The 21,222-nt window shown below is 38.0% G+C and overlaps 1 protein-coding gene across 2 annotated transcripts in view; it reads right to left on the bottom strand.

Moving 5' to 3' along the window:
* RSRC1 (arginine and serine rich coiled-coil 1) overlaps nt 1-21,222 on the bottom strand; it is a 167,031-nt gene that overhangs the window by 67,698 nt on the left and 78,111 nt on the right. For both annotated transcript variants that reach the window (XM_033150528.1, XM_033150527.1), the window contains exon 6: nt 8,207-8,258. In XM_033150528.1, the coding sequence (XP_033006419.1) occupies nt 8,207-8,258 (52 nt within the window). The remainder of the gene's footprint in view (nt 1-8,206; nt 8,259-21,222) is intronic.

Raw genomic sequence — 21,222 nt, 5'->3', positions numbered from 1 at the left:
GAGAAGCATAGCAGCAGTCAATGTCTTGTGAATAAGAGGCTATGCAAATAGGGCTCCTTTAGGTCTCTTCAGGCTAGAATGTCTTTTTGGTGGAGAGCCTCTCTGATGGAGGATAGAATCTCCATCCTAAGCTTACAGTGGGGTCACAAACTGGTTTAGAAATTTGAGGTCAAGTACTGCATGCTAAGATCCATCCTTTTTTGCTACCATGAAGAAAACTGAATAAACACCAGAGAAAGTATCTTCTGAGGAAACTACCTTTGAAGAAACCTGGCGAGTATCCATCCTGCTGGTGTAAGTGGAAGGAATCCAAACAGCTGCTGGAGACCCTGGTGAGTGGATGGAGGTACATTGGGAGTGATGGGTCTGCTGGGATCATTCTTGGAATCTGGGACAGTTCCATGAAGGCTCACCACCTCTGAAGTTTCTCCCATGTCTGGAGGATCATGAAAGTACTGGTAGAGACCAGAGGAATGTCTGGGGAAGCATAATTTTTTCCTCTTCTTTGTGAGTGAATGAACTTTTTGTTGCTGGTGGTTTTGACCAGCACTTCCTTGAAGTCTGCCTCCCACAAATTTGGGTACTTCCCTTTTGGATAATTCAGATGCATTATCAGCCAGCACAGACTTCTTGAGTTGTATTACTTCAGTGAGAGGAGGCTTGGATGTAGTCTGCTGAATATATAAACATTGCTGAGGCAGAAAGCAGCAGCGGAGGAGGGAAAGCATGGAGCATGGAGCAACTCAGAAGCCTTGTGGGTGTATTGAACCTTAGAGGGTTGAAATGGAGGGGGGCACCTGAGCCATGACAGCAACTTCCATGTATGAGGATAGGGTCTCCTGCAGAACTGGCTGAACTGAAGAGCACAGTGGTACTCCAAAGTGCTCTCTGCCACTTGCCATGGACACAAACAATAGAATGAGAGTAGTGGTCCCTTCTTCAAAATTGCCAGGGCTGCCATTTTCAGCCACTGATAAAGGCAAGAGAATCTCAAACAGCTGGACACGGACCATGGCTGTCATTGAGTGCTGCCCTCCATGCTTTTTGATTGCCCAAGGCAGGAGGAATTTTCCCCATGGAGAAACATGGTTGGAGAGAGTCCTATCCTCTTGGAGTGGAGCAGGGAAATGAAGGCGATGGGCAGCTAAGGTAAAGGGGGCTCTCTTTTTTAAAAAAGCCAGACACTGAGGTCCACCTCCAAGGGCCTTCTGGAGGTTCCCTCACTGTGAAAAGTGAGGTTACAGGGAACCAGGCAGAGGGCCTTCTTGGTAGTGGCGCTCACCCTGTGGAACGCCCTCCCTTCAGATGTCAAGGAAATAAACAACTATCTGAGTTTTAGAAGACACCTGAAGGCAACGCTGTTTAGGGATGCTTTTAATGTTTGATGTTTTGTCGTGTTTTTTATATTCTGTTGGGAGCCACCCAGAGTTGCTGGGGAAATCCAGCCAGATGGGCGGGGTATAAATAAATTATTATTACAGTTGTACCTCTAGTTATATACTTAATTCGTTCCGGAGGTCCGTTCTTAATCTGAAACCATTCTTAACCTGAGGCACCACTTTAGCTAATAGGGCCTCCCGCTGCCACCGGCGCGCGATTTCTGTTCTCATCCTGAGGTGAAGTTGTTAACCCGAGGTACTACTTCTGAGTTAGCAGAGTCTGTAACCCGAAGTGTTTGTAACCCGAGATGTTTGTAACTCGAGGTACCACTGTAGTAGTAGTATTTTTATTATTAGGCAAGAAACACATGGAGAATGATACAAGGCAGCTGTGGGGAGCAGAAAAAAAGTAAAGAAAAACAGGGTGCTCAGTAAGGAGACTGAGTACAAGCAAGAGGGGAGGAACAAACTCTTCTGTTTAAGCTTTAGATGTATCCTGTCTCCAAGCTGTGCAGGAACTGCCTGTTTGGAGACCTCTGTCATCCACGAAAGAAATGCATTTGGCCTAATTTTATAATCCTATGCACTTGTAGCATATTCTTGCTTCTGAAGAATAATGCTTAGGACTGAGCTGTATATACACAAAGTAGGCACTTGTATAGAGAAATGAAACAAGTAGTATTTAAATATAAAATATGAAGCAAATGAAAGACCTTTCCCCACAGAATAGCAATTCTTTCTTTAAAAAATGATAAGGGCCTCTTGTTGTTCTGAATCACCATCTCCATTGCTGTGCATTAGCTCAACAGTCAATATATATATAATTAATTTTCTTGGCAAACTTTGCTAAATACAAATAGATATAAATAACTTAAGGTAACCACAAATTTGTATTTGACTTGAGATCAATGACAAGCATGCAAGATTCAGCTGCACATAATTAGCACATATTTGCATCAGAATAATTTATACCATATGTTACAACATTTAAAAATCCTATAGTTATAATCTAAGCATGGGTTACTTTTATTTGGAGCTAGAAAAATTACAGCTAGAACAGCAATTCTGAAAAGTTTGGGACCAATTCTGAAATCAATAAGGTCAGCTGGAAAAATTATTAAAAACACACACAATACCCCATTCTTTAATAATTAGGCCACCCTTGTATACTTGCTACTATCTGGAAAATAAAATTTTAGACTTTACTCACCTCTAAAAAAATAGAATACTTGAGGTATATTTTCCTTCCAAATACTGCATTATAATTCTGTTAGTCATCTAGACCTAACACAAGTTAGGTTAAAGTATTAGGATTTTAGATAATTTCATAACGAATTTGTGGTGTGCCTTTTGATTAGAGATGGGACTGAAAAATGGGCTTACCATGAACCAGCTCTGTGAGAGAAACACCATAATCTTAGATCTCATATACACTTCTACTATATTTCACATGCTGCCTGTAACCCATCTGTGCTACAGCAACCAAAGCATATTGCTAAGTTTTTCAATGGAAATTAATTTCAAATTTGATCAATTTTAATCTTTATATTTCAACATATGGAGGCGTCAGACCACTGGCCAGTTTAGCTCAGTATTGTCCAGTATGATGGGGAGTGGCTCCCAAGGCAGTCAGGCAGAGGTCTGGCCCATAACTTGTTACATAATTTTTAAATATGGGGTTGGACTTGGGACCTTATACATGCACAGTAAATGACAGTTGGGTTAGCGAATGGACACTCTTGTGTTTAGAGTACAACACGCAGGCCCTCTCTTCACCCTTCCCATCAAGAATGGAACTTCACTAGCTCAAAATCCATGGGATCACTAACTAGTTTTGCCAGAGATTCGCTTTGAGAGTGGAATGGGTTGCAGTAAGCAAAAGTTCAAGCTCCTGTACCCACAATGGCTAGCTACCAAGTGTTGTTGCCAAATACAATTCCTCCATATTCCTCTTTTGCATTTGCTTTGGTTAGACTGGAAAGGGAGTGGGGGAGAACCAGGTTTGGCTCAATTTTCCAGTAGCTGATCCTTCTTCTAAATAGCTGGTGCTTGAATCCTCACACGATGGAGGCACTGTAGGGGAGTAGTTACTGTGTCCAAGAAATCGGTCAATTTCACTTCCCCTGAAGTAGCGGGTTTGCAGTATGGGGTTGCTTCTGGATCCAGCTTTGTTACTAGATGGCCAAGTGTTGGCTCAGTGCCTAGAAGCACCTTATATCAGCTACAACTGGCACAACAGCCACAAATGTTCCTGGGCTGAAAAAGCATTAGTTCATGCACTTCAAGATTGGATTACTGCAATGCTCTCCACGTGGGCTTCCTTGCATTTGATTCAGAAGCTGCGGTTGGCACAGAATGCTGCGGTACAATTGCTAACAAAAGCAAGACCCTGTTAGCATACAACAACTCTGCTCAGAGACCTGCAAAGGTTGCTAGTTTGCTACTGGGTCAAGTTTAAGGTGTTACTCTTAGTATATAAAGCCCCTAGCAGCTCGGGACCAGTTTACTTGTGAGATCGCCTTACCCCCATATACCAGTATACCGATTCAACCGCTTCAATCTGTAGAACTGGCATGCCACAATACACCTTCTGCATTTGTAGGAAATCAATCTTTCAGTGTGGCAGTACGCACACTTTGGAACTCCCTGCCTATCGACATCACACAGGCATCTTCACTGTACTCTTTTAGGCACCTTTTGTTTAGGCAGGTTTATTCACACAAGTAGACTGTTAACATGTCTTTTAATCTGGTTTACATCTTATCATTCATTTTAATTATTTTCAAATGTTTTAAATAGTTGGTTTTAACTGTGCTTTACAGATGCCATTGTTTTATTCTTTCTGTAAACTGCTTTGAGGTTTTCTAACAATCAAGGGGTATTGTAAAATCAATCAATCACATCTTAATGCAAGCAAAACCCCACATTGCCACTCATTTTTCAGAACTGCCTGCCTCTGGGACAACTTTGAACTATAGACTTGCAATTTTCCACCTATTTTATTCTATTAATAAAATTCAATTTTGGGGGAAAGTTTTCCCCTTGTATTTGTTGCTCCATCCCTTAAACTAGTCATTTCCATTTTGTACTACATACAGGAAATTGTACTATTTCCCTATTGTTGCCACCTACCTTAAAAATGGCTTTGCATAACCACTGAACACTGGAAGAAAAAGGCCACCCAATTTAACTAAGCAATTTTCATTAAAGGAAAAATAAGCAAGAATCTATAAAGTAATGAGTGATCCTATTAGTTCCACCAGACTAAAATCATACAGTCTACGTATGTGGTCTTCTAAGCCACATCTGTCACAAACCATTTTGGAACCATGGATTGTAGACCACTTATTAGGAAAGACTGAACAAATACAGATTTGTCCTTCTTAAGAATTATTTCATGAAAGACTGAAGACAACCATACAAGAAATGCCCTAACACATTTGCAGCAGCTAACACTAATATATTTGTATTTTATCTGTCCAATTCATTTATAGGAACATTTTCTTTAAAAAAAATGTGATGCAGAGTTAACTGGAACAAACTGGCTATATAATCACAGGATAATGAGTTAAACAGCCAAACAGGCAGATAAGCTGTCAAACAGCTCCATTAAATATAAAACATTCATTATTCCTCTGTCAGTTTTTACCACATATTGCTAATGTCATATTAACATCTCTATTCTGAAGTCTGCTTTAAACTATCAACAACTCTGTCTTTAAAATACAGTATTTTGCATGCTCTTTTAGAAACAGATTTGAAATGCAGATTCCACACACAGATCAGACAGGCATTTCAACTCAGGACCTTTGAAAGCTCACATCAATCAACTTTTGTAATTGTCTTTATAAGCAGAAGAAGAAAATCTTACCAATATGGCAGATTTTCACTATGTTTTTATATGGTAGTAGAAATTAACAGTTCACAAATGTTCACATCTATTTTATTTTTTTTCAAACCCACATTCTTAAATAAAACCACAATTATTCAAAATATGTTACTTTATAAACTATTAATATTTTCTTATCAGAATAGGAAATCCAATTTTTTTGAATGCTGCCTCTCATGTGTTTGAGAGACATGGGATACATTTAATATACCAACAAGCACGAATCCTTTTATGGTTCTCTGTCATTCAATAATGAATTCTGGAAAAGAAATCAGAGACACCCAAGTGGTTTGGCAACTGTAAGTGACAGAAGCTATGCTAAATCCTCTGTTTACACTGGGGATTAGCTGAGTAGATTGTGAGCAGCAAAATGAGCTGTCCATGGTCAAGGGAACCTGCTCCTTGTCAGCCTATAGGGCACAAGGACAAAACATGGTCCTGGTAGGAAGTGACCCATAAACATATTCCAACGAAGGATTTATACAAAGCCAGTCTGCCTCATAGAAACTCCATATGACCATTAACTGGACTCCAAGGCTTGCCAGGAGGCCTAATTACAGGTCTACAGAGCCCAATAACAAAAGCTGAAGAGCTTTAGCCTAGGGATGATCTGCTTTATACTGACTTGAGAGAGTCCATATAGAGTGACAAAAAGAAAGAGGTTTAGCTTTAAAATTCTCCCAAGAGAGACAGCATTGTAACTAAGCTTGGAAAGCGCACATGCAACATACTTCAGATAGGCTTAAACATACTACCCTCTCAAAATTAACATTCAGCTACTGCCTGCTTAACATCTGCTAAGTTGCTGTGATATTGTTAGACTATGCTAAAATGGCTTTCTTCTGTCTAACTATTGAGAGGGATAAGTAAATAAAGTCACTCAAATATAAATTTATAGTTGATAGCAATAATCCTTTCTGAGTGGCAGTTCTTAGGAGCACAAAATTAGTTTCTTTAACAACTCATTAAAAGCACTTATGTGACTTTAGTTATTACCCTTACTGTGTAAATATATCTACAGTCTGTCATTAACATGAAATCTCTTACCAATATCCAAGCAATATAAACTAGATTTGTGCTCTTATAAACACAGATTAGTAGTTTAGGCTTCTTGAAGGCATACATTACGTAAGTTCCAGAGTGACTGAGTAGTTATTAAACTTTATATAAAAATTACCTGAAAGCACCATCAACATGGTAAATAGACCAGGAACATGAAGTGCTTTCAAATACACAAGCTAAAACAAATAAACCCCAAAATACTATCCCCAAACTCTTTTACATGTGCCTTGAAAACCTTTGTCTGTACTTTAAAAATCAAACTGAAATACTCTGTCAGAAATTCAGACATTTTTGTTGAACACTCAGATATGCTAAAGATGTTGCACACATTAACACTTGCAATGGTTACTAAAACGGAATAAACTTTGTGCGAACTATGAAATACCAGTTTTCCAAACTAAAGTATATGATTACGTATGATTTCCTAGGCTAACAACTTGCTACTTGAACTCTAGAAAGGTTTAGTATTTCAAAACATGAAAGAAAGCTTATGAAACATAAATGAAGATCTTAATATGTGTTACAACCATACAGCTAAATAGTCGTGTGTGTGTGTGTGTGTGTGTGTGTGTGTGTGTGTGTGTGTCTGAAATTTTCACTCCTCACAGAACAAGAAAGCATAAAGAACAAAATGTTGATTTCCAATATTGTTCAACATAATCCCTAATTTTACAAAAGGGATCCAAGGGACTGTTTATGCACTTGTTCTTTTCAATGTTTAAATAGAAGTTAGGAAAGAGATTTCAAATTTCATGAATAACTTTAATGTATTTTCCAATCCCATAATTCATTTAAGAGTAATCTGAACCTAAGGTTTAAACTCCCATTTTAAGTTTTTTAGATTAAAAAGTGTCACAAGAACCTCAAATATGCCTTGAAATCTACAGGCTTCTGATCACAATGGCAAAAAATTCATAGTATCTTTAATACATTCTCAGGGTGTTAAATTAAAAAATGAGGTGTGACAGCTCAGAGCAGTATAAACAAATTGTGCTTTTCAAGGTCTGCCCTGTCACATCTACTTTATAATTATATGCTTCAGAGACATATTAAAAGAATGGGAGAACAATGCATACATTTCAAACTATGACGGAGAAGATGCTACACTGGAGAATCTGAGCATTTATTGGAAACTGGGAAAGAAAGAAAAAGTTTTGCTTTTGAACAAAAGATTTCTGCAAAACAGCATCCCCTACAATGGTTACTGCATATTCCACCATTAGGTTCAAATACTAATAAGAAAACAGAAAGGCAGAAAAGTATAATATGTTCTTATATGATGGAGTAGATAGTTTAAAAAACCTTTGGTTTTGTCTTTTAGGCTAAGGTATACACATTTCTTTTAGATCATTATCTCCATGATCAGCAGCTCTCTAATGTTTTGTTGTAAATAGGTATGGATACAAATAGAGAACTGTAGCACCTCTATTAAATATATTTAAATGATAGTTCTGCTAATTGACCACACAATCTGAAGTATGTTTATTCAGAAGAAAGTTCCATTAAGTTCACTGAGGCTTACTCTCGGGTAAGTGTGAACAGGATTACAGTCTCATTTAGTTACTGTACTGCCATAATACTTTATGTATTTATTTTTACGATTTATATCAAAAGACCTCAAGGCAGGAAACTTTTGAATTACATGAATGAGCCAAAATATAAAAAACAAAACATGCAGTTCTCAGTTAAAATAATACAATGCAGGTCAAAAGATTTTGTAACTCAGAGGCCTGGATGAAGAATAAAAGCTTCATCTGGCACCTAGAGATGGACTGGATCAGAGCCAGTCAAATCTGAAGAGATAAGGTACTCCAAAAGTGGGTGCCATTGCTGAGAGGCACTAAAACAATATTATTGCTTCCATCCATTTACTTACCAGCAGCTTCCAGAACCAACTGTAATCTAGCCTTCGCCTGTTCAGCAGCGGACTAGAAAAAGGGAGGAAAAAGGAATAACTATTATTTTTTATTTATCAAACTTGCAACCTGCCATTTCTCCCAAAGGAGTCCAAGACAGCAAACACCAAAATGATAAAACAGATGATACTATTAAAATTAAAATATAAACATATTTAAACCATCTAAAAACTTGTTATGCAGTCACATACTCTCAGAGCTGATAATTTCAAGGTTGCCAAGAACAGTATAATCCAGCTGTCAAATGCCTGGGTAAACACAAATGTTTTTAAATTCCTCCTGAAAGCTAGTAATAAGGGACACAGATGCATCTCACCAGGGAGGGCATTCCACAAACAGGGAACTGCCACTGAAAAGTCCCTGTCACAGGTCAATGCCAACTGGGCAGCAGCCAGCGGCACCACTAGAAAGAGGGTCTCCTCTGCAAAGTGTAGGGTCCAAGATCAGAGTTAGAAACTGAGATATATTAGCTAGGCATCAAATACCACCTTAAACCTAGGTTATGGTAAACACAACAGAATGTCTATTCACCAGAGCGTTGGACTACATAATCCTTGGGGACTCTACAATTCTAAAATTCATGAACAAAACTACATTGCTTGGCTGTAGCTTACTCTAACAACAACAAACAACAACAACAACAAGTTAATAATAATACTTTTATTATATGCCACCCTTCTGACTGGATTGCCCCAGCCACTCTGGGCGGCTCCCAACAAAAAATGAAAAACACAATAAAACATCAACCATTAAAAACTTCACTGAACAATTCACTTGTCCCAGTGGACAAGAACAAAATATGAAAAACAATAAAACATCAACCATTAAAAACTTCCCTGAACAATTCACTTGTCCCAGTGTGCAAGAAAGAGAAATGCACACAGTGGAAATGGAGATGGTATTAACTATGGACTAAGGCAAAGGTTTTTAAACTGTAGCCTGTGAGTTCCGTTGGGTGAAAGGATGCAGCACAGACAAAGATACCTGTCCTCAGCCCTGCACTTACTTCACTTAATGTGATGATGGAGGACTAAGATGCCCAGCAATTGGTCCATACGCCTTTTGCTGTGCACGAGTCAGCTGACTCAATGGAGATGTCAATCGCCAACCTTGTGCCCAGAAATTTCCACATAGTCGCAACTGGACCTGCATCAGTAGCTAAACATGCCTGGCACCCAGGAAATGTCAAACAGTGCCCAAGATTCTAGATTCAGGTAGGTAGCCGTGTTGGTCTGACGCAGTCAATATATAAAGTCCAGTAGCACCTTAGAGAACAAATAAGTTTGTTCTTGGTATAAGCTTTTGTGTGCAGGCACACTTCAGTGCCCAAGACTGATATTGGTGAAGGTTTGCTTTTGGTACTTGGGTCCCAAGCCATTGGACAAGGGGAAGAGAAATGTCATTACAATCAAATGGTATATAAATCTTATTAAATCACTCACTCAATTAATTGATAAAATATCGTCAACCTCTGCTCCTTGGGCTGGGCATGCAAAAGTCAAAGCTCTCACCCCCACTCCCCCACACATCTTAATGCAAGCAGGCATAAATCCTTGCACTAACAGAATAAGTTACTCAGCTTTACATTGGATATAACCCTTATATACACTTTATATATATTTATTAAATGTAAAAGCATGCAAATTTCATTTTTTATTAGCTAGCACTGAAAGTTGTTCAAAGCAATGCTTTAGGAAACAAAATAACAAAAATGATGTGACCTGTTTAAAGCCAAGCAAGCGACAACAATATATAAATATGTAAACACAGCACTGCATATCATTATCAATACTGACCAACAACCAGAAATGGAATTCAGCATTCATCTTATGTAATGAGCCACAGAAATTGCCTTTATACTCAACTGCAAAATACCAAACAGTTTGTTCAGATAGTCTAAGGTTTACACTTTCTCAAGTGGATAGTCTAAGGTTTACACTTTCTCAAGTGTACAAAAGTCTGCTCATGTGAGCAGTAAGAACGATTATTTCATATTTCTCTGGACATGTAAACTAGTTTGCCTAATGGTGCCAATTAGAGCATCTGAACTGGCTCAACGTCAACAACATAAATTACCTCCAGCTACACAGAATTGTGTCTATTGTAAAGAATCCTCAAGCTGATCTCATGCCATTTTGATAGTATGCAATACACCAATCATGAACTTAACCATCACTGTATTTGCCTGCCTACTTTTTATGACTCCAACAAATTTTGCATTTACATTACTAGTATTCTGACCAGTCTGCCTTCTGCTAACGCAGCTTTATAAATCCAGATGTGAATATTACAAAATGGACCCAGTAACCCCAAATGGACCCAATAAAATCAACTAGAAAAATTATTAGCTTGCAATGTTACAACTGATTTATATAAAGCTTTATAATAAATACGTAATTTTAAATGGATAGCAGTAATTGTTTGTCTTATTGTTGGTAGTGCTAGAATAAATTGGGAGCAATCATTCTCTTCAGCTTTATTCCTTTTACAATAATTGTGCCAGTGTGGTTCAGTATATAATAACAACAGGGGGAAAGGAAATAGTGTTTTGTTTTGCTTTTGCCCCCAAAGAAAATTCTACAATAGGTCACATCTGAAAATAGACATATTGATTCTATTATTCATTAGGCATAAATATGTTAGTTGATGGATTTGGCATTATAGTACTTGCTGTATTTTGTGTATATATAACATAGTTTATACATAAAACTCACTCTATATACAAAAAGATATATAAATATTATTCTTTTTATATAAAAAAAAATCCAGAACTTGATGGTTTTCGCCTGCCCCAGTGAAAAAAACAAACATATGAAAAAAATCAATTTAGGCAATAAGGGCTTTTTTTTTGGGGGGGGGGGGTCCAAGTAGATAATAAGATACAATCTGGGGAAGCTAATTAATACTACTTAAGTCCCAATAAAGCCAATATGCTTTTAATATCAGTGCTAGAACACCCTAGGTACCCATAATCCCCACACAAGTTTTTGTGTATTGTTGTATAAACACATATTGGTTTTTAATCTATAGCCTGGTTTGCATGTCACATTATAGCAAGTAAAAACAAACTATGCACTAGCACGCTGCTCATTTGCATTAAACCACTGCTTGTTTTCAACTATGGTTTAATGGAAAGTGTGAATTAGGCATATGTTGCAAGCCTGCTTGGGGGCTTTTATAGCCAACTGATGGAACATGAAACTTCTAAAAAAGTAACAATACCAACCCAACATGCAAGGCATATATGCACAGGGCCAACACACCCATGTCTACTCAGTAGTAGCCCCAATAGAAATCTGTAGGAATGATGTGCAGTAAGTCCTACTGATAATTAAGAGTCGCATACAGCATTTAAGAAAGCTATTCATGTACATGAATGAAGAAATGTACAGAGATCACTTTAAAATAATTTCCTAAAAGGATGCAATCTCTGTAGAGAACAAGTGGTATGTTGTGGAGATGAAAGCTCTTCCCCAATCTCTCTCTTCCTTAATGAGACATGTAGAAGAAATTCCCACGATGGGATATGTCTAAGCTATACAGGAAGTTCTCTCTTGAGATAAAAATCATATCATAGAACTGTAGAGTTGGAAGGGACATCGAGGGTCATCTAGTCCAACCCCCTGCAATGCAGGAATATTAGCTAAAGCATCCATGACAGATGACCATCCAACTTCTGATTAAAAACCTCCAAGGAAGGAGAGACCACCACCTCTCATGGGAGGCTGTTCCACTGTTGGACAACTCTTACTATCAGAAAGTTCTTCCTGATGTTTAGTTGGAATCTCCTTGTAACTTGAATCCATTGGTTTGGGTCCTAGCCTCCAGGAGAAGGAGAAAACAACCATGCTACATCTTCCATGTGACAGACCTTTAGATGTTTGAAGAAGGCTATCATATTTGCTCTAAGTCTCCTCTTTTCCATGCTAAACATACCCAATTCCCTCAACTGTTTCTCATCAGGCTTAGTATCCAGACCCTTTGGTTGTTCTTGAAAAGGTTGTGTGTGTGTGTATGTGTGTGTGTAAGAGATACTGTGGACTGGAATCTCCTCACAAGCAGAATTCACAGGTCTATTTACAAGTAAGAACATCAGCCAAATGCCTAAACGATAGGACAGCTGTCAGCTTTCAGAAGTGGGATAAGTCAATTTCACTCCTAAAATTCTCTCTCTCTCTCTCTCCCTATCTGTGTGTGTGGGAGGGGGGGAATGAACATTCCCATATGTAGATACATGCTTGCATGAAGGAGGGAGAGACTAGAAACTGAATATAATGAGATAGGAGGCTGGGAAGGGTTTTAGCTTGCAGAGGTACACAGGAGAGTGAAGCCCTTGTCAAAGTATCTACACATCAAGTGACAATCCAGAGTACCTACAAACTGGCAGATTTACTTGTCAGGAAAGGGCACATTACAAGCTGGGATACTAACTCCTAACCCATGTGTACATATAAAAATATGCACTGAACAGCAAGGGAATGTACAGAAATTTTAACTATTAGAATTGCTCTGCAAATGCAAAAAGGAGAAATTGCACTTATTCAGTCTATTAATCCTCAGTAAGAAGGCAGTGCCTGCACAAGCAGGTCCCTACAGCCAAGCACAGGAGAACAAAAGGCAAAACATGGCACATTATGTATCTCAAATCAAAAACACTGAACTAAGGGGCTAGCAATTATAGCCATTCATATATTACATATCACCTGGTTAAGTTCACACTGACACCAAGACAAAATTTAGCCTGCACATTTCTACTGAGTACATCTAGTACAGCAACTGATTGTAGCTGCAGAAATAGTAAGGACCAAATTAGTTTATTAGTGCCCTTCCATACTACATACATTTTCAGAGGTGTCTCCCTTCTAGTAAGTGGTCGATATTCCGTTTCTGGTTTAGGACAAGTGATGCACATTCACGCTGTATTATTTATTTATGCTATTATTATTAGTTCTTAGTTTATAGCAGAGAGCCAATATTAGTCTGTATATAACCACTGAAATAAAATGATTTAATTTCCAGGGATCTATTCTGAGTATGACTAACACTGGACTCACCCTATGAACAGAATAAAGCACTTTAAATAACAATTTTTTACAAACAAAAGTTACATATCAACTGCAAGGCCACTGTGCTGAAATTAATGTAGCATATTATCTGAATAACAATAAAGTGTTTGGTCAGCATAACTGCGTAAATATTTTAAGACAGGCAAGTTTATGAAGTAGGTGAAGAACAAATCTGCTTTGCATTAAAGTATGTCTAATTATTTATGTAACAATTAATATTGTGCAATTAGATTTAGGAGTATTAACTGTCAAGGAAAAGTAATTATGAAGAATAAGCCAAAGATTTCTGTGATTCATTAGGGTTTTTTCTTGTTAATTAACTAGAAATTAATTATACTGAATAGAAGCTTTAATAAGAAAAAGGAAGGTTGCCTTGTTTGGGAATATCATTTAAAACAATGCATGACACTTGAATACAGCAGGGCATGATAGCAGGGCACAGCATAGATTCAATTTTTCTCAGCTGTAAGAATCCTAAGTACTGAGAAAACAAAAAACTCTAATGTGGAAGTATCCAATGGAAACCTTGTTATATTTTTGAGTGTACTAACTATTTTGGAATCCACAGATTGCATGAGTAGAAAAGCCATTTTCATGCTTGCAAGTTGTAATGAGCCCGGGTCCTTTGCAAGTGGGAATTTGGGATTCAAGAAACTCTGATTCAATCTGGGTGAACTTGGTACTGTATTAGCAGATGGATTGGAGTGACGACGGTCATGGTTGTTCAGATGCTTCTTCTATTGTTACCAGATCTGCTAGTGTGTCTGTATACAAAAGTGAGTTTATGTGTATGAACAAGTATCTTAGCTATGTATTAGCAATGAAAGCTAGTTTTGGAGAATGAGCAATACTACTCTTGGGATCCTTGCCAGAGAAAACGGCATGCACACAAACAGACTGCAATGGCTTTGAATACCTTCCTCACTCTGGGGGATTTAAGACTCCTTGTCACAACCCTCTCTTTGTTCCCTAGAATGTGAGTTGTGCTTGCTATTTTTCTTAGAAACTAGTTAGGATACTGCTGCTGGGAGGCACTTGTCAGTGTCTTTCCAAAGGGGAGATCTTTCTACCTGAAACCAATTTTTTTTTTTTTTCTCAGATATTTTTTATTAATTTTACAGACCATAAATACAAAAAATTATTTGCACAAACTATACATTGAAAAGTAGACTTGAAAAATAAAAGTCATATCACAAATAGTCTTGCTGAATCTTGAGTCTTGGACTTCCCTTCTTTCTTGTTATGCCTTCTTTATATCACATCATTATTTACACGTTTTTTATTACATTGCCTCATACCTTGCTCCCCCTTCTACACCTCTTTCCCTTTCACCCTTTACAACTTATGAAATCCCAACTTCCATTTGATCTCTTCTTTGTCATTTCATTAACTTATTTGACTTGTTAAGCCTTCTTTTTTCTGTTTCTTTATACGCCTTGAGTTAAATGTCAAAATTTCACAATTTACAAACCTTGTCTAGATAGTCAACATATTTTCCCCATTCTTTCTTAAACGTTTCCTCCCCCTGTGTCTGGACTCTCATGGTTAGTTTAGCGACTACCATGTATTCGGTGACTTTTTGCTGCCACTGCTGCGTCGTTGGTATCGTTTTTGCTTCCAAACCTGAGCCCAGCAAAAGTCTCGCCGCAGTTTGTAGCGTATAGGAAGAACTTTTGGTCAGTACTCTGGATCTCATGACCTACCATGCCTAGAAGGAATGCTTCTGGTAGTTTTTTAAAAGTATATTTTAGTATTTTTTTAAGTTCATTATAGATATTTTCCCAAAACTGTTTTATTAGGTCGCATGTCCACCATAAATGATAGAACTCCCCGTCCTTTACCTCACATTTCCAACAGGTTTTACTGCCTGTTTTATATAGTTTCTTTAATTTTATCGGTGTGAGGTGCCAGCGGTACATCATTTTATAAAAATTTTCTTTCAATGATGTACATGCTGTAAATTTCCAATTTACATTCCAGAGTTTGATCCAATTTGAAAGTTCAATATTGTGCCCGATGTCCATGGCCCACCTTGTCATTACACACTTGACCTCCTCATCTTTCAGGTTCCATTCTAACAGGTAATCATAAGCCTTAGAAAGTATTTTGGTGTTGTTTTGAATAACCTCTTTTTCTATCCATGACCTGTCTGGTTTAAAACCCTTCATTTTCTTATCTTGCACACAAACACTGTTCAGTTGGTGATACTCCAGCCAACTTGTTATTTTTCCTTTTAATTTCTTCATATGGTTTTATTTTTTAGGATGTTCCCTTCCATCACCAGAAGGTCTCGATATGTTAACCAGTTTATTTCCATATTTGGTTTTTTAATTGTAAAGGCTTCCTGTGATGACAGCCAACCTGGTGTTTTGCCTTCAAACCAGTCTTTATATCGGCTCCACACTTGATATAATGGTTTCTGATTGTATGGTTCAGGAAGCTTTTGTGAACCTCAACCTTATTATACCAAAGGTAGGCGTGCCACCCATATCTGTTATCACCCCTTCTAGATCGAGTAGGTCAATATTCTTTAGCCTAAACCAATCACCCAGCCAGTCAATGCACGCCGCTTCGTAGTAAATTCTAAGGTCAGGTACGAGAATCCCCCTCTGGTCTTTTTATCAGTTAGAAGTCTGTATGCGATTCTCGGCTTTTTACCTTGCCAAATGAATTTCGAAATTATTTTCTGCCATTCTTTAAAGCATTTCTGGTTGGTTATAATTGGAATGTTTTGGAAAGAAAGAGTATCTTCGGAAGGATTGACATCTTGATAGCCGCTATCCTTCCCAGGAAGGATAAATTCAGCCTTCCCCAAGTTTCAACTTTCTTTTGATTTCCTTCCAGAGCGCTTCGTAGTTATCTTTAAACAAATCTAAGTTCCTTGTTGATAGCCAAATGCCAAGATATTTGATCTTTTTTACTATTTCAATTTCTGTTTCTCTTTGGATTATTTTTTTTTGTTGTTCATCTAAATTTTTTACCATCATTTTAGTTTTATTTTTATTTATTTTGAAACCTGCCAATGTGCCAAATTCTGATATTACCTTTAATGTCTCTCCGATGTTTAGGTGCGGGTCTTCAATAGTTATAACAATATCATCGGCGAAAGCTTTGATTTTGCACTCTTTACTCCCATATCTTATGCCTTTTATTTCTTCCGATGACCTAATCCTTTTCAAAAGCACCTCTAAAGTTAAAATAAATAATAAAGGAGAGAGTGGACAACCCTGTCTTGTTCCTTTAGTTATATTAAATTTATCAGTCAAATCGTTATTTACTATTAGGCTCGCCTTTTGTGCCTTATAGATCGCCTCTATACCCCTCCTAAATTTGGTGCCAAATCCTAAAATTTCCAAATTAGTTTTCATAAAGGACCAAGACAGGTTGTCAAATGCTTTTTCAGCATCCAGGAAGATTAACGCGGCTGGTTTGTCTATCCTCAAATCCAAAAAATCAATAATATTTAACATCATTCGCATATTATTTTTCACTTGGCGCCCTGGGAGGAAACCTGCCTGGTCCTGATGGATTAAGTGGGTCAAGATCTTTTTCATTCTTTGGGCCAAGATATTTGTGTATAACTTATAGTCATCATTTAACAATGATATTGGCCTAAAATTTTTAACGTTTGTAAGATCTGAATCTTGTTTCGGAATAAGCGTAATAAACGCCTCTTCCCATGACTGGGGCAATTGTCCTTTTTCCATAATATTGTTCATCACCTCCTTCAATGGCGGGACCAGCTGTTCATATAATATTTTGTAATATTTTATAGAGATACCATCTGGTCCTGGCGCCTTATCATTTTTTCCCAGCTTTATCGCTGCTATAATCTCTTCCTCTGTAATTGGTTTCTCTAATAAGTCTGTTTCTGCCTGAGTCAACTGTTTTAACTTGTATTTCTCTAGATAGCTTTTAATTTTTTCGCTACATTCTTTTGGGGCTTTGTAAAGTTCTTTGTAATACTTTAAAAAGCTATTCTTAATCTCTTTTGGTTTGTCCACTGTTACATTGTTTTCTACTAATTTATTAATCGTGTTCTGTGCCCGTCTTTTTTTTAGTTTCCAGGAGAGCCATTTTCCGGCCTTGTTTGCATTCTCGAAGTTTTTCTGTTTTAATGCTTTAATCCTCCATTCCACCTCTTGATTTATCAAGTTGTTTATTTGTATTTGTAATAACTTGTATGTTTGTTTTAATTTTAAGTCAGTTGGTTTCAGGGACATTTGTTTCTCCACTTCCTTTATTTTGTATAATAAGTCCTCCTTATTTTTCTCTCGCTTCTTTTAAGTATGTAGTTTTGTTGCAAAAAAAGCCCCGCATGACTGCCTTACTGGCATCCCAGACTATATTTATATCTGTCCCCTTATTCATATTTAGTTCAAAGTAGGAGTTCAGCTGTTCTTTAGTTCTTTCCAGAACATCTTTATTGTTTAAAATACTCTCATTCAGTCTCCATCTAAATTGTTTGGGTTTCTGAATTTCTAACTCTAACATAACTGCGTTATGGTCTGATAGCATTTTCGGCAGTATCTCTACTTTTTTGGTTTGAATTGATAGTTCTTTAGCTAGCCAGATCTGATCTATCCTACTCCAGCTTTGGTGAGGTTCCGAGTAAAACGTAAATTGTTTTACCATTGGGTTTTTAAAACGCCAAATATCGACTAATTCATTCTGGTCGATTATATGGTCAAATACTTTTGGAAGTTTTCCTGAATTTAATTTTTGTTGTTTGCCTGACCTATCCATTTCCGTTGATGGGACTCCATTGAAGTCTCCCATTAACATAATCTTGTAATCCACATATTCCAACAATATTTTTTTTAGTTTTTCATAGAACTCCGCTTTTTTGTCATTAGGGACATAAATCCCCACCACTAAAATCTTTTGACCTTCTAACTGTACCTCCACACCTATTATCCTACCCTCTTTGTCTTTAAATCTTTGTTGTGCCGTGTATTTACTTTTAACATACAAAACCACTCCCCTTTTTTTTCGTATATCTGAAGATATGAATTCGTTGCCTAGTCTGAAATTTTTTAATACCCTCTTGTGTTTTCTTGTTATATGGGTTTCCTGCAAACAAATTATGTCTGCATTCAATTTGCTCAATACATGTGTCACCCTGTTCCTCTTGACCTTGTCGTTCATGCCTTTTGTATTCCACGATATAAACTTTATAGCCATTTTTTGCTTAGTTAAATATATTTATTTCGGTGTTTAAATATTTAATTTCCATTTTCTTTTAGTGTCTTTTCTTCCTCAATAATTTCTCCTTCATCTTCCTCATCCTCATCTACCCCTAGCTCTCTACGAAATTCCTTGTACCTTCTTCCAAATTTTTTTAGTTCCAATTCGGAGTTTATTTTGTGTTTTTTCTCTTTGTAGTAGAAAGACACGCCCTCAGGATATTCCCAGCGGAATTTAATTTTCTCTGCATTTAAGTTTTTAGTTAATTCTTTGTAGCCGTTCCTTTTTTTCAAAAAACGATTCGGGATGTCTCGAAAAACTATTATTTTCTTTTCATCTATAATTAGCTTACCCTCTCTAGCTTTTTGCAATATTGTATTTCTTACCTCTATTGAGCTAAAGGTCGCTAGGCAGTCTCCTGGGTAGAGTTTTTTTTGTCTATTCTGATGGGGAGGGAGTCTAATTCTGAATACACTTGTTACTCCATAATCAAGATCCTCTTCCTTTATTTCTAACATTTTTGCCAGCGCTGTTATGAGTTTCTTTCTAACATCCTCTCCCTCTTTTTCAGGTACCCCTCTAAATTTTAGATTCAAAGCTTTCTGGTTCATTTCCAGAAATGCGAGACTGTCTAGTGTACTTTCTTGTACCTTAGAAAGTTCCTCAATCTGATCTTTCATTTTCTCTCTATCTTTCTTATTTTCCTTTATCTCCTTCTGTACCCGCTTTTGTTGTTCCTCAACTACCTGCACCTTATTATGCAATTCCTTCATCTGCCCCGATAAATCAGTTGCTAATTCTGCCAATTTTTCTCCTATATTTTTTTCACTTTCCTTCACTGTCTCTTTAACCTCTCTTCTTATTTCCCTTATTTCTGCCAGGATTTTTGCCAACTCTCCTTCCCCTTCTATATCTGCTTTGGAAGGTCTTCTATCTCCTGGCGTCGTCACTTTCTGGGGTTTATGTGCCATTGTTCTATATAGATGTTTACCAAACCCTTTACTATATTTCCCACTTTAGGATTCACCTTTAAAGCTATTACACAGTTTACCGCAGTTCACCACATTTCCAGTTTCCAGTTTAAGATTTTTAAATCTCCGTTGGCATACCACCCCAACAGTCTCCCCCACACAGTAGTGAACACTCCTTCTCCAAGGCTCTAGAACGGATAATAACAGTGAATCTTCCACCTTTATCTTCCACCTTTTCTTCTTGATAGAAACTTGGCAAACCCTGTACTTTGTTGGTATTCACTCTCTCGAGGGGCTCTCCGTCTTTCGCCAGTTCACCACTTGAAGAAAATTTTTAACTCTCCTTTCGGCTTTGTTCTTATTGTCCTGGGACTTGCCTTCCCACCCCTTAGTTTTCTTAGTTTGTATCAAGTTACCCGAAAGACTCACACTGTTGCAGCAGTTGCTCCGCTCAGTCACTGTTACAGTTGCAGACCTGTATCCGCTCAGTCTTTTATAAATCAAAGAGAAAACCAAAGTCTTAGTCAGGCCAGGGGGTCGGAAGCTAAAAAAAACTTCTTCAGTCACTTTTTTCCGAATTGTAAAGCGCTCGCCCTTGCTCCTTCCCACTCCGGAGCCGTCTCCTCCAGTCGCCGCTGCTCACAGCTGTTTCTAATCAAACTCACTCAGCGCGTTCAAGTCCGTGCGCCATTTTCCGGCATCTTCCGAAAGAATTCCCTTACCTTAGAGAAATTAAATAAATTTACCGTCCTTTCCAGCTCCTTCCTGCGTATTGACCCAAGTTTCTATTAGTCGTCTATTTTCTTGCAGCGGAGTCTGGAATAATTTGTAAGTCCCGGGAGCTTTTGCCGCTTCTCCTGAGGAGCTTGAGGCTTCGCTCTGCAGGCTAGCGTGTTCCCTGAACTCGCGACTCAATCCTGTGCCTCCCGGACCTTCTCTACGGTCCGGTGTTTCACCAGGAGAATCGCCAAGAGTGCAGTGGGAAACTTTAGTCCCAGAGTTTCTCCTCTCTGGGGTTTGAGGTTTGCGTCGCCTTCGCAAAACCTCGCAAATAGCCTTCCAAAGCTCAGGATCATCTGACGAGATCGATCCTGCGCTCCTTCCCGGGCCGCGGCAAAACCGGAAGTTGTTTTGGACAACTCTACCTGAAACCAAATTTTGGTGTGTTCATGAGCAACCAGGGGCCATTGACTGTAGAGAGGAGGATTCACCCAGGAGTCAGATAACCGGACACGCCAACAGGGGCTACCATTTTGACCAGTGGAAGTACTATCTTAACATAATAATAATAATAATAATAATAATAATAATAATAATAATAATAATAAATTTATACCCCGCCCATCTGGCTGGGCCTCCCCAGCCACTCTGGGCAGCTTCCAACACAATATTGAAATACAATAATTCATCAGATATTAAAAGCTTCCCTAAACAGGGCTGCCTTAAGATGTCTTCTAAAAGTCTGGTAGTTGTTGTTCTCTTTGACATCTGGTAGTATTGCTAATTCCACAAAATAAGTAACATACCTCCATAGACACTCACTTCACAGATATCTCTAGAACCATGGAAGTTAATAAGAGATAAGAACTAAAGCTGGGCTGGGATAAGTGTGGCACAGTAAGAAGTACAGTCGTACCTCGTGTTACAAATGCTGCGTGTTGCTTTCGTCATGGTTTATGAACCCACTGAACCTGGAAGTACCAGAATGGGTTACCTCCGGGTTCGGCAGTTCGCGCATGCGCAGACGTGCAA

The sequence above is a fragment of the Lacerta agilis genome, chromosome 5, assembly GCF_009819535.1.
Source record: "Lacerta agilis isolate rLacAgi1 chromosome 5, rLacAgi1.pri, whole genome shotgun sequence".
NCBI lineage: Eukaryota > Metazoa > Chordata > Lepidosauria > Squamata > Lacertidae > Lacerta > Lacerta agilis.
The sequence above is the reverse complement of the archived record's forward strand: the minus strand, read 5'-3'. Positions and strand labels throughout refer to the sequence as shown.